Source organism: Magnolia sinica, chromosome 5 (assembly GCF_029962835.1).
Source record: "Magnolia sinica isolate HGM2019 chromosome 5, MsV1, whole genome shotgun sequence".
In the NCBI taxonomy this organism is placed as follows: Eukaryota; Viridiplantae; Streptophyta; class Magnoliopsida; order Magnoliales; family Magnoliaceae; genus Magnolia; species Magnolia sinica.
The window spans coordinates 4,821,138-4,834,108 of NC_080577.1; the positions used below are offsets into that span (position 1 = coordinate 4,821,138).

General features: G+C 40.2%; 1 protein-coding gene across 2 annotated transcripts; it reads right to left on the reverse strand.

Annotated features, from left to right (window-relative positions):
- Positions 1-864: 864 nt before the first annotated feature.
- Positions 865-3,758, reverse strand: LOC131245206 (B2 protein). Of its 2 annotated transcripts, XM_058244504.1 has the most exons (5): positions 3,084-3,746; positions 2,582-2,682; positions 2,350-2,433; positions 1,320-1,430; positions 865-1,236 (listed from the first exon to the last, which is right to left on the reverse strand). In XM_058244504.1, exons 1-5 carry the CDS (start codon positions 3,553-3,555, stop codon positions 1,153-1,155), a joined length of 852 nt encoding a protein of 283 aa, XP_058100487.1. In that variant the 5' UTR covers positions 3,556-3,746; the 3' UTR covers positions 865-1,152. The 2 variants fall into 2 exon arrangements, with proteins under 2 accessions (XP_058100487.1, XP_058100488.1); XM_058244505.1 differs by lacking the exons at positions 865-1,236; positions 1,320-1,430 and adding an exon at positions 1,846-2,114 and having other exon boundaries at positions 2,250-2,433; positions 3,084-3,758.
- Positions 3,759-12,971: the final 9,213 nt, after the last annotated feature.

Below are 12,971 nucleotides of genomic sequence, written 5' to 3' on the forward strand. Positions count from 1 at the left end.
GATGATAATCTTTTTCTAAAGGACAATTCGACCCCCAAAATCATATGGTAATCAGTGTAATAATCAAAGTACCATGATATTTCTCAAGATATAATCACTGTAATAATAGTGCTAATTCCATCTAATCTAATTCAATGCCATCAGTGTAAGGTGGATTTTGAGGATGCATATTGAGGGCCTGTTTGGATACATAGACTCACACAGGACACAGGAATTACTTTTCATTGAAAAAATAACGTGGGCTCCATAAAATAGTCAGGATTCTCCCACCAACAAAAATAAGTTATTTTGTTGTAATGACTTTCAAAAATATAAATAAATCTCATTGAATAATTATTATAAATAAATTTCATTGATCAAAATCCTCATCAAATAATTATTATGTTTTCTTTGGATTCCACGGCCGTAAGTTCCTATTGTCTAATCCGTACGAAGATCCCATCCAAACAAGACCAACAATATTCCTGTAGATAATCATTATGCAAACCTTATCAGGTCCGAACCGCCCTGACTCGGGCTCAACCAAGGCGGTTCGAGGTCAATTCCATCATCAGGAGAGTTGGGTGCGGACAGGGAGCGTACGTACCGACCTTGACATTAACCGGGTCAATTCACAAGTGAGCCTTGTCCATTGTGGACCCTTCCACATTCAAATCTCCATTCTCCATCGTCCATTGGTATTTGTTCTCGCTTAATGGTCAACCAATCCACGTGGGGGGCAGTTAATGGACAATCTGGACGGTCAGGATCATAGACCATGTCGAAGAAGGTGGCTGTTCAACTGCCACGCAAAACGTTTGACTCATACCTGCCAGCTACCCATACCAATAAAAATAACAAGTCATATCAAGAAAGGTTACCAAATACACCAAGATTTCTCCATTTTCTGCACATTATTTCAACCACCCACATCACCATCATCACCACATAAGTCTTAAATACAAATACCAAATCCCCGTTATTACACATATCTAATCGTGTATAATCGAAGCTGGCACAAAAAGAGGCAAAACTTTAAAGCCTCCATATACATCATATACCCCATGACTATATACCAAATCCCCGGTGTATGTATATTGCTCTCGCGAAAAAAGCCCTATCTTTATCTAAAACTCCCTCTGTATCCTTTACCCCTTTGCCTCTTTTTCTATTTTATATTTTCAACGTTGTATTGTTTTGTGTATGGATTTCTTCCCAAGCGTTTGTCTCTGCGAATATATCCAAGAGCGCTAGTGCCTGAAAATAAGAAAAATACATGAGGACATGAAGGGCATTACATAAAAAGCACGAGGACATTTTGGTCAGAACAGGAAAATTACCTCTGGAATGTTGAGTTCGAGACGGAACTTGGGACCGTCGTAGTGGTGAAGGATAGGACGGAAAGAGTCTTCTTCCAAGGGTTCGCAGTTCTTCCTTGTTACAACCCTCACCTAAAATCCAACAGCAATAATATAATAAGTTAAAGGCATCTAACCACCGTCTGCTTGGTGGGCCCCGAACTACTATCGGTCTGAATTCTGTCCTTAACTTATGTGGGACCCAGAACCAGAACAATCAAACTTGTACGGAGAAAACCATCTCCACCATACAATCGGACCGGAATACTCTAGAACACCTGCTGTACTGTGGGGATTAAACGCGGTGTATGTAGTTTATCCACACCGTCCATCCATTTTTCCATATCATTTTAGGTCACGATCCAAAAAATCAGGCAGGTCCAAGCTCAAGTGCACCACAAGGTGGGGATTAAACGCCCACCGTTGAAAACTTCTTAAGGGGCCACAGAAGTTTTAGATCAAGCCGATATTTGTGTTTTTCCTTCATCCACGTCTATGAGACATCATGAACAGTTTGGATGGTAAAAAAATTTATAGTCAAGGTGGGCCCTAGAAACCTTTCGGGCCCCACCGTATTGATTCCATCTAACCCGTTAATCAACGCACACCAAGGATGAAAAGATGTTCCGACAATCAACAGATGAGTTTTGGATCGAGTTGATTTTTGTTATGTGCGATGAACCTAAGGTTTAAAAACTGATGGACGGAGCGGATTTCACATATAAATCACGGTGGGCTACACGCAGGTAAGGTGTTGCACGCGTTTCCTACAACAGGCTATGGAGAGGATTCGGCTGCCATTCAAACAGATGCCAATCAAACGCTAAACAGCATCAAACCCGTACAATTCAAACAACGCTAACCGTCTGATTGACGGACTGATGGTTGGTCCAGATTACAACAGCATGCAACGAGATGGCCCATTTAGAAGACGTGTACACATGTTCTGGTGCTGAGTAAAACACAACATGCTATCTACTAACATACACCGAGTCTCGGTATATAAACATACCTGTGCAGGAAAACGGGATTCGCCAATGCATTTTTTGTCTTCCCAAGCCGTTGGATCAATGTTCGTACCTCCGAAGCTCGCAGCCTAAACATATAAATATATATATATTTAATATATACGGAAATATCGAATACTTCCATTCCCAAATCACCCTTACCATTTTGAAGGGAGGAATGGAAATGGAAATGGCATTACCCGTAAATATATGAAATGAACTGGATAAGATACAAACCTCGAAAATTCCGTGAAGCTGATGTGTAGAATAGTTGTAAAGGAAGAGAGGCAATCCCGGCGTTATCGCTCGTACGGAGTCTCGGTATCGAGGAGGAAGACCTGAAGATAGAAAATTTTAAAAAGAATTTCGAAAAACGAATTCTTCTATTTTAATTATAGAATCGAAATCCTTCGAAATTCTCTAAAATTCTACATCCTTTTCTTTTCATTGGCTAAAAAACCCTCTTTTTTTCCCAAGTATAAGAAGATTATACACGGAAATTCAGTGTATACGCGTGTATCCCCCATCAGTCACGCAGCGATGTCAGCCACAACCCGGAATTACTTCCATCAAACAATCCCAGCCTTTAAGCAAAATTCATCAACCAATAGGTAGATCATCTCCACCAAATGGACAGCAAAAGGCTTATACACCGAGCTTAGGTATATATATCCTAAAAGTTGAAATTTCAGGAAAAACCAGAAACCCAGTAAAATGAAATTGGGATGAAATCACATACCGAACAACTGCCGTCGAAGATTCTCTTGCATCGTATCATTGTTACAAACGAATATATACCCTCCAACAGTTTCATTTCTTGGGAGAGCTTCCGAAGGCGGGAGAGTCTTGAATCTCTTATCTACGCTGTTATTTCCGTTATTTCCATTTCCTTTACTGCCGCTCTTATCGTTATCGTCGTTGTTGTTGTTCTTTTTCTTCTTCGAAATCTCCTTATTGAAAATCCCATTCACGTTCTTCTGCTGCCCACCACCAACGCCGCTGCCGCTGATCTTCCACCCGTCATTGAAGCCATTAAAATCTGTCCCTTTCTGCTTTGAGACCTTCCCTCCGACTCTGCTATCGAAATTCCTCCTCTCTTCGGGCCTCTTCGCCGTCGCCCAAATGCTGTCGTTGATCGAGAGGTTAGAGAAATTCGTCGATTGGAGGCGAAGCTGGTCGCTGAATTGCCAGAAGGACTGCTGGTTTTCCATTGGGTGTGGGTATTTTTCAATATTGCAATTAGATATTTTTCTAATGTGTGATTTTAGAGAAGAAGATCTTTTTCTTCGGTTTGTATTAGGTAAGGTAGAGACAAAGGGAGAAAGGAGATGTTTTTATAGAGATACTAGAGGCAAGAGAGAGGAAAGTTCGAGGAAAGAAACAAAGCGTGTGGATTTGTCAAAGAGAGAGAGGAGTTTGGGTCAGGAGAGAGAGAGAGAGAGAGAGAGAGAGAGATTGGTAAGTGGGAAGGAGTGATGACGTTTGCTAAAACGCGTTTCTAGAAGCGGAGATACGATGGTGAGGGCTTTTGAAATATCGGAGCGGAGCCGACGCGTAACGGTTGAGGCGTTGAATGGATGGAGCGATTCTCTCTCAGAACGATTGAACGGATGAGATTCGCGGATAATTACTATATAAAAGAAATCCATTCCGTTCATTAACTTTGGGACACGAAGATGATCATATATTATACAAATTAAGCCGTTTTAGTTATATTTGGATCAGATATATTCTTCTAACATTGACCACCGTCCATATTTCTCTTTTACATGTGGCGCTTTGTTGGTAAAATGTCCTGATTTTTCCAATTAGCACGTATCTGAGATGGGTCCCAAAATCACAAAATGTCCTGCGCGAGCCACGTTGCGGGCGGGTCCCTCCTCAATCTCTCCTCGCGCGAATCGCTTTAGCAACGCACGAAGAAAGAGAGGGAGGAGATTGCTTAATGGGAGAGGAAAGTAGGGAAATTATATGATCCTCGAGAAGAGGATATGGGGACGGTATCCTTGATTCTTATGTTTGGAAAAGTGGGACCCATATGTTTGTAATCCAAGACGTTAATATGATATAATATAACACAGATGGTATATCAGATGAAAAAATAATAGCGATGAAGAGTAATAACTCTTTTATCATTGGAAAAAGTATAGACGGTTAAAAGAAGAGAAAACAAACGGTTCAAATTCCACAGAAAAATGAATGAATTTACAATTTAATCAACGTAATTTTAGAATCATCATCCGTCCATTCCACTTCAAAGCATTCCAACGGTCTGGATTACTAGAATGTGAGGCCAACATGTCCAAACATAGGGGTCGAGATACCGTGGATAGCTGGACGGAGGAGTAAGGGACGAGGTCAGATTCTAGAAGGTCCAGAAGATACGCTCAATCTTGCATTTGCTTAGGCGTTAAGAGAAGTTTCAAGGGCTACGGCGACACGTGGACGGTGATTGGCATGTTTGCGACTTAGACCACACGTGTGAAAAACACGTAACATGCAGTTGAGGGCAGGGACGACCGACGCTCTAGTCGCTCATGATGTGGTCCTCGATCTCCACCATGACGAGGTAGGCCCACCACTGACTTATTATAGGATCTCAATCGTAGTTGTCAGCGTCTTGGATGGACGACGTTAAGAAAAACATCCAATGGTTCAGATTCAACATCAACGGATGGGGCCAGCCAGTCGGGTCTTTGGGCTTGGCCCATCATCGGCTGGTCTCGGACTAAGACTGCAAGGCCCATTGATGAGGGCCTAGAGGATCGTGACCGTCCATTATATAAGTTATTAATTGGATGGTGTGATTTTTGAACGGTAGCAACGAAATGTGGAAATAATCGACTGTTCGCATGGATGGATTACATTGTCTAATGACCCTAATGCAGCTACAAGCATGATAATTACAGTGGCGGATTAGGTAATGTTTATTTTCCATCCGACCTGTTGATAAGGTCACACATGCCTGGATGAAGGGAAAACACGAATATCAGCTTCACCCAAAATTTCGTAGCCCTAAAGAATCTTTTAATGGTGAGAATTCAATCCCTAATGTGGTCCACTTGAGATTTGGATGTGCTTCATTTTTGAGACCATACCCTAAAACGAGCTAAAAACACCTGATGGACGGTGTGGATATACAGAATATGCATCAAGGTGGTCCACATGGTTAGGGCAATACCCTTTAACATGCTTTCTACTGTACCACGTACATCATGAAGAGAACGGATTGGCTGCTCACCCTGCTACCAGCCCAGTGGCTGGTGGTCGGCGATCTGTGGGCTCCAACATGATGTATGTGTTTCATCCATTCCGTTCATCCATTTTTACAGATAATTTTAAGGTTTGGTACCAAACATTTAGAGGAATATAAATCTCAGGTGGACCACACCACAATAAAACAATAGTGATTGGATATCCACCACTAAAATCCTCCTAAGACCAATGTACTGTTTATTTGACATCCAATCTGTTGATTAGGTAATACAGACCCATATGAAGGGAAAAAAACAAAGATCAGCATCATCCAAAACTTTTATGGCACACAAAAAGTTTTTAATTGTCAACATTCATTCAACACTGTTTCTTGTAATGTGGTTCACCTGAGATTGGTATATAACTAATTTTTGGTCTCATATTATAAAATTATCTAGAAAAATAGATGGACGGCATGGATGAAACACATACATCATGGTGGGGCCCACAGAGTACCGACCATCAGTCATTGGCTGCTGGCAGGGGGAGTAGCCAATCCGTTTCCCATCATGAAGTTCCGTGCGAACGTACGTCTATTGGAGCATGGCACCAACGTCTAATGATCAGGAACGTTGATTCGGTAGTGCATCAGGTGGATGGGTGGATATGATTTATTCACGTGGTGGTCCACACAACAATCCCGATCAACATGTAACTGTATTCGTTAAACTGAGGGGAATGATCCCATACGTTCAAACGTGACTTCCCAGACGTTTGAGCTGCGTGGGATCTGTAGTGACGTAGCTATTCCATCCAAACCGTCCATCGGATGAATCTCATCATCTTACTCCCATATACTAAAAATCATCCTAACCCAAATTTCATGTCGGCCACACCACAGTGAAATTCAGTGAAATACGGAGGGCAGTGGGGAGAGGGAGGTACGGTGGTGCGACATCCTACTTTGGAGAAAATGACCACTGTAGACAAAACCTTTTACCCAGCGGTTTTTACGAAGGAAGGAATACAAACTTAAGTTACCAACTTAGGTTAGCACGTGCGGACAGCGTCTTTGAGGACGAAACTACCCCTCCTTTTTACCGCCGTTGCTTTTCCACTCCCTCACTTTCCTCTTTCCATTTTGGAAAAAATGAAGTCGAAAACTCCTGCACTGCTGCGTTTCCTCTCCCTCCTTTTCACCACTGCTTTTCTTCTCCCTTTCAACTGTTTGCTTTTCCTCTTCCATTCCACTGCTGCTTCACTGCCGTTGCTTTCATCCCTTTTTTTACCGTTAGAAAGACAAAAAAAACCCTTTCTGTGGGCCCCCCCGATCAACATTTTGTCTTCTTCTGAAAATGGTCGGTCTAATGAAGAAAGCACATACCACAGGTATATTTTAAACTCAGTTGGACCCACATTGAATGTATTTAGTATAGGAAACAGATTGGCTACTCCCCCTAACACCAGCCCTGTGGCTGGTGGTCGGTGCTCTGTGGGCCCCACCATGATGTATGTGTTTCATCCATTTCGTTCATCCATTTTTAAAGTTCATTCCAGGACTTTATCCTAAAAATAAGAGGGATATAAATCTTAGATGTACCACAATACAGGAAAACAATAGTGATTGGATATCCATCATTTAAATCCTCCTGAGGCCCACTGTATTGTTTATCTGAAATCCAATCTGTTTATTACGTCATAAAGACCCAGATGAAGGGTAAAAACAAAGATCATCTTGATCTAATACTTTTATGGCCACCAAAAGTTTTTAATGGTCGATGTTCATTAAACACTGTTTCCTGTAATGTGGTTCAATTAAGATTAGGATATACCTCATTTTTTGTATAATATTGTAAAATGATATATAAAAATAGATGGACGGCATGGTTGAAACACATACATCATGATGGGGCCCACAGAGCACCGAACACCAGCCATTGGCTGGTGGCAGGGGGAGTAGCCAATTTGTTTCATGTAGTATATCCACGCCGTCCATCCGTTTTTCTATCTAATTTAAGGGGTTGAGCCCGAAATTGAAGCATATGAAAATATGAAGTGGATCATACCACGGGAAACAGTGAGTATAATGATTTTCTAGTTTGCCCCGCTGATTTTCTAGTTTGTTCCACTCAATTTAATATTTGCTGGAAGTGCATGGGTGGATGTATAGTATACTTTGTAATTTTGGTGGATGATGAAATGAACTTTATACTTTGTCCCATTGTATTTTCAGTTTGTCTCGCTCAATTTCCAGTTTGGCCCGCTCAATTTCATTTCCAATTTGGCCCGCTCAATTTCCAGTTTGGCCCGTAGTATATCCACGCTGTCCATCCATTCTTCCATCTAATTTAAGCGGTTTAGCCCCAAATTGAAGCATATCAAAAGATCAAGTGGATCATACCACGGGAAACAGTGGTTTTTCTTGTCGTTGCTCAATTTCAACGTGATTTCCATGAGTATGCACAGTAATTTAGAATTTTTCATCTCAATGATTTTTAGAGTTTCACGAATATACGTGTTCTTAAATGTAAAAATTACTTCATCTATTTAATTTATCCTGATTTAAGATAATATGCCATAAGACCCATATTTGTCATTTCAAATTTACGAAGTAGCCTTTATGAACTCATCAACCATAACACTATCATTGTTTGTGAATATTAAATCACCAATGTATAAGGATGTCAATAATACATCACCACGATCATTGTGTTAACATGGATAACATGCTCATAGGGATAACTTGTTTGTTTGTTATCAAACCTATTCATAAGATCATAGATACATTGTTTTCAATTATATCTGATTTTGTCCACTATGTTTATCTTGTGAATTTTATGTTTGATATGTTTTTCAATTCATCTCTGCAGGCGACAAATATTCTGTCGTAATCTCCAACCCAACATTTAGGTGTACACTGACATGGTGGTTTGACAAGGTGAAGGGTGGAGTAGAGAAGCACGATAGTCGGCTAAATTTGTTTAGGCAATCTCCTTTCTCGTTTCTATTATATATTACATCCTTTAGATTTATAGGGGCTTTATTTCACATTCTTCTTATAAGATACAAAGGTGATCTAGTATTTGAGATCAGGGGGAGGCGATTGCAGTTTACCGAGATGGACTTCGCCCTCATTACCGGTCTTAAGATTGGAGATCTTACTGTTCCAAATATTTCTTGCACTACGAATACATTAAGAGACAAATACTTTAAAGAATATCCAGTATTAAAGAAGCACATAATGGACGTATTTGAGAGATTAGTTGACACCAATAACCATGAGGACGTCGTGAAGGTTGCCCTACTTCTAGTTGTGGAGTACTTTCTTAGGGGAAACGAACCGAAAACCAGGTGCAACATGAATTATATTCATCTGGTGGACTCGCTAGATGATTTCTATAGGTATCCCTTGAGTAGTTTGGGATACAATACAATGTCGCAAGGAATCGAATCTGCCGTTACCGCATCAAGTTCCCCTCGGTACACTGTGTATGGTTGCGTCCTTCCTTTACAAGTAAGAACACCTTTTATTTTCTATATGTTTTTCCTTTATAATTAATTTTAAATTTTTAACCGGATGCAATTTCATTCTAACAAGTATGAGCAGTAGAGATATTACCGGCCCTACAAGAATGTGTTGTTTCATATGTTCCCCATCAAATTCCACGCTTCATTCAATATCGAGGCTGGAAGGGTTGGAGGTACAAGAGAATACATGTTATTTTCGAGAGTAGAGCTGTAAGTTTATATATATCTCTTCCATTTATATTGCTTAACTTGACATATACGTTTTTATATTTAACATTACTCTTTGTTCTTTTACAGACATCAGTAGTAATGAAATTAGAACCAACACTACGAGAATGGGAAACGGATGCCGTTCGCTCGGTGCATGACAGTTTCCAGGTGAGATGTTATGAAAAATGAACTATATTTTATTTACCATTATTAAGTTATCCTTACTCTGACATATCCATGTATACATTTTGCAGCTCACTGAGACCTAGGAAGATGATGAGGAGGATGAGGAGGGTAATGAGATTGATCATGAGGAGGATGACGAGTCAGATGATAACAATGAGAAAGGCGTGGAGGGAGAGGGACCGAGGGTGGGTATTATGAAGAATGTTCTTTTTATGGAGGAATGTCGGATTGAGAGAGAAGAGTTAAAGAAGGAGAGAGAGGAATTGAAGAAGGAGAGGGACGAATTGAGAAAAGAGAGGGAAGAAATAAGGAGGAAAGAAGCAATGTTTGATGAGAGGGATACCTTACTGAAAGAGAAAGAACAATTGAAGAGGGAGAAGGATTTATTTTTTGAGGAGATGGAAAAGTTAGCGAATGAGAGGGAGGAGTTTAATAAGGAGAAGGAAGGTAGTTATACACAGAAGAGACGTTTTGTGATGGAGGAGGGTAAGGAGTTGAGGAAGGGAGGGGAACTAAATAATATTGACGATAAAGAACTTGGATACGAGGATCTGGATGTGTAATTGTATAGTAATGCCAAAGGTAATGTATTGAATGCATCCACTTCTCATCCCGTTTATGAAAGAAGAACCAAAAGGATACCGAAGCCATCATATTACAAGATGTCGCCGTACTTGTCCCTGTCTGCATTCGACACAACCCATGAGGCGGTTCCCGAACCCAACCAAGTAACCGCTTTTGCTACTTCTCCGATACCATTTCCTCTACATATGCATCCTTTCAGAGCATTATCCGCGTATGAGGTGAAAGAGGTAGAGGACTGGTATGAAGCAAACAAGGACATGCCAGCATGAAAATGGTCAGTACGATATGGATGAAGGATGTGGGTTGATAGCGAGGTAAGCATTACTAATTTATTCTCTATATGCATTGATTGACATATAATTAATTGTTATATTAATCTATAACTAAATTGTACTATCCTATTGATTAGGCTATCGACACATACATCGAGTTCCTTGAGAAAAGGCATAACGACCTTTCAATAATATATCGTCAGGATTGCAAGTTCTGTCCTACGTATTTTACGGTAACTGTTTATTTCGTCAATCTTTAATCTGTTTGAAGATTTTATTTTCTTACATGTATTGAACTTTGATCATGTTTGTAACAGTAAAGCCTTGAGGGGTGTTTGCCGATTTTGATCGCATACTGGGCCTCGAAATCGGCATCAGAACGGGTCTCGCTAATAAGCCAGCTGACCACGGCTTACGCAATTGCCAAGCAATGAGATAAACCATACGCCAAAGCGATTTGGTGTTATGAACGGGTAATGCACTTGTCACAGAATATCATCTCTTACTGTTATGTATTCTATCATGTTTTGACTAATATATTATTTTGTGAATCATGGACAAGTCTATGCGCCCATAAATCATGAAAATTCACATTGATTTTTGTTGGTTATCTAGAGTAAGAGAAATCGTTGTTGTGGATAGCTTATGCACAAATGTAATACCGAAGTATAAGCAGCAGATGAAGAACATGACTGATGCACTCCCCATGCTCTTTCATGCCACTGGAGACAGCACTGCGCTTGAAGGAAAGAATTGGTCCATCAGAGTGGATGAATCTGCGCCGAAGCAGCATAATGGTTATGACTACGGCATATTCGTAATGAAATTCATCGACATTTTGTGTAGTGGTCTCACCTTGGCGGGAACAGACATGCAAAAATTCACCACCGATTGGAGGAAGTCAATAGCATATGATTGCTTGTCTCTAGTCCGTAGATAATATTTGTCCAGGGCATGGGAAGATTTTTGGAAAGATGTATTATACGGAGTATTAATTTCATTGTTAAATATACTTTGTACATTGTCATCCCGTTCATGTACCATTTCATGTTATATACATTGTATGAGGTTTACAGTAATCATGGAGTGACAACAAATTTTCATGTCTGTGCATTTCAGTTCGAGTTCCTTCTCTAATCATGATGGCCTTGGGAGAGTTGATCCAAGGGATGGGTTGACTGCAAAAGGGTCGATTAAAACTATATTGGGTTATCTTACTGGTTCTGAAATCATTATGCCAGCTTGGTTTTACACAGTAATCTTTTGCAATCAGCCCAATATTGTGTTTCTTTTCTTTTCTGCTCAATTTTTTTTATTTTTTAACATTACTCTTAATTTCCTTTGTTCCATTGTCATCTTTGTATCATCGTGTAATTGTCCAGCCTTAGTTTTATGCTCAGGTGCTCCTGGCAACTTGGTTTTACACAGTAGATTTTGAAGAGGGCTCCTTATGCTTGTGTTGAAAACTCAGACTATCATATCAGTGCCAATATATTATAACATAAGAAATTAAGTGAGGCAATATAAGAAATTCAGTACGACAAACTGAAAATGAGCGAGGCAACTTAGAAATTGAGCAAGACAACCAAAAGATTATTACATGAGAGGAAATATATTACAATATATATCATACAAAACACTAAATAAATTACAAAGTATGTTACACATCAGGTATGAGAAACTTGCACGTCCAGCGATTATGCCCGGATTGTTTGCATCAACCGCACTTTAATGTTTTTGATTCTTCTCAACGCGAGGGAATTCTTAACTTTTTTGGTCTTCCAAATGGCCTCTTCTGTCCCAGGGGTTTAATTTTCGCACAATACTACTTGAAGCCATCTGTAATCTCCCATTCGCTCATGTCACGTACTGGGTACACCGATTCGTTATATGTGCTCAAGTAATTTTGCGATGTGTAGAATGGGGAGCAGTACGAGTAATGAAGAAGATTGTGGTTTATACATGCGGACAAGACATGCATATAAGGCTACCCCTTCATGTCAAACTCACAACATATACATGAAAGCGAGCTGAGCTTGACTGTATCATTATAATCTCCCATGACGTAGTACTCATCTCGAGAAATCGGATGACAGCGAACATCTCGCGCCTTCTGTATAAGATCCTTCAACTGTTGCTCCACCCATGGTGTCAACGGACGTACAAATGAGGCTGCAGATTCTCTTCTCTTGTAAAACAATTCTTGTATCTTACATCTTACGGCCTCTATCAATTTAGTAACAGGGTATTCCCGTGCTTCTTTGAAGAGGGCGTTAACACACTCAGATATGTTTGTGGTGACCAAGTTGAATCTTTTACCTGAAAGTGCGAAGATGCCCATCTTTCGTAGCCGATTTCTGTCAGCCATGCATGTAATGGGGGGTTGGCCATTTTAATATCATGCATTAATTTTTCAAATTCAGCCCTCCTGCAAGTCTTAACTGCCCGCCAGTAGTATATCTCCAACGACTTGTCTTTAAAGGTGTCCACCAAGTTTCTATAAATATGGTATGCACAATACCTATGAATTGCATGTGGGAATACTTGGGGAACCTCTTTCATTAAACCTTTATGTCGATCGAAAATAATCACAAGACCCTCCAGATACCCTAACGCATCGTTAAGGTAGGTAAGGAACCAATTCCAACTCA

Bases quoted from the DNA above. Each gene is read 5' to 3' on its own strand.
- LOC131245206 (XM_058244504.1), bottom strand. From the start codon at position 3,555: ATGGAAAACCAGCAGTCCTTCTGGCAATTCAGCGACCAGCTTCGCCTC. The intron at 2,434-2,581 runs GTTTGTATCTTA...TTATATGTTTAG, and splicing joins AGCTTCACGGAATTTTCGAG to GCTGCGAGCTTCGGAGGTAC. The intron at 1,237-1,319 runs GTAATTTTCCTG...TCTTATTTTCAG, and splicing joins TCGAACTCAACATTCCAGAG to GCACTAGCGCTCTTGGATAT.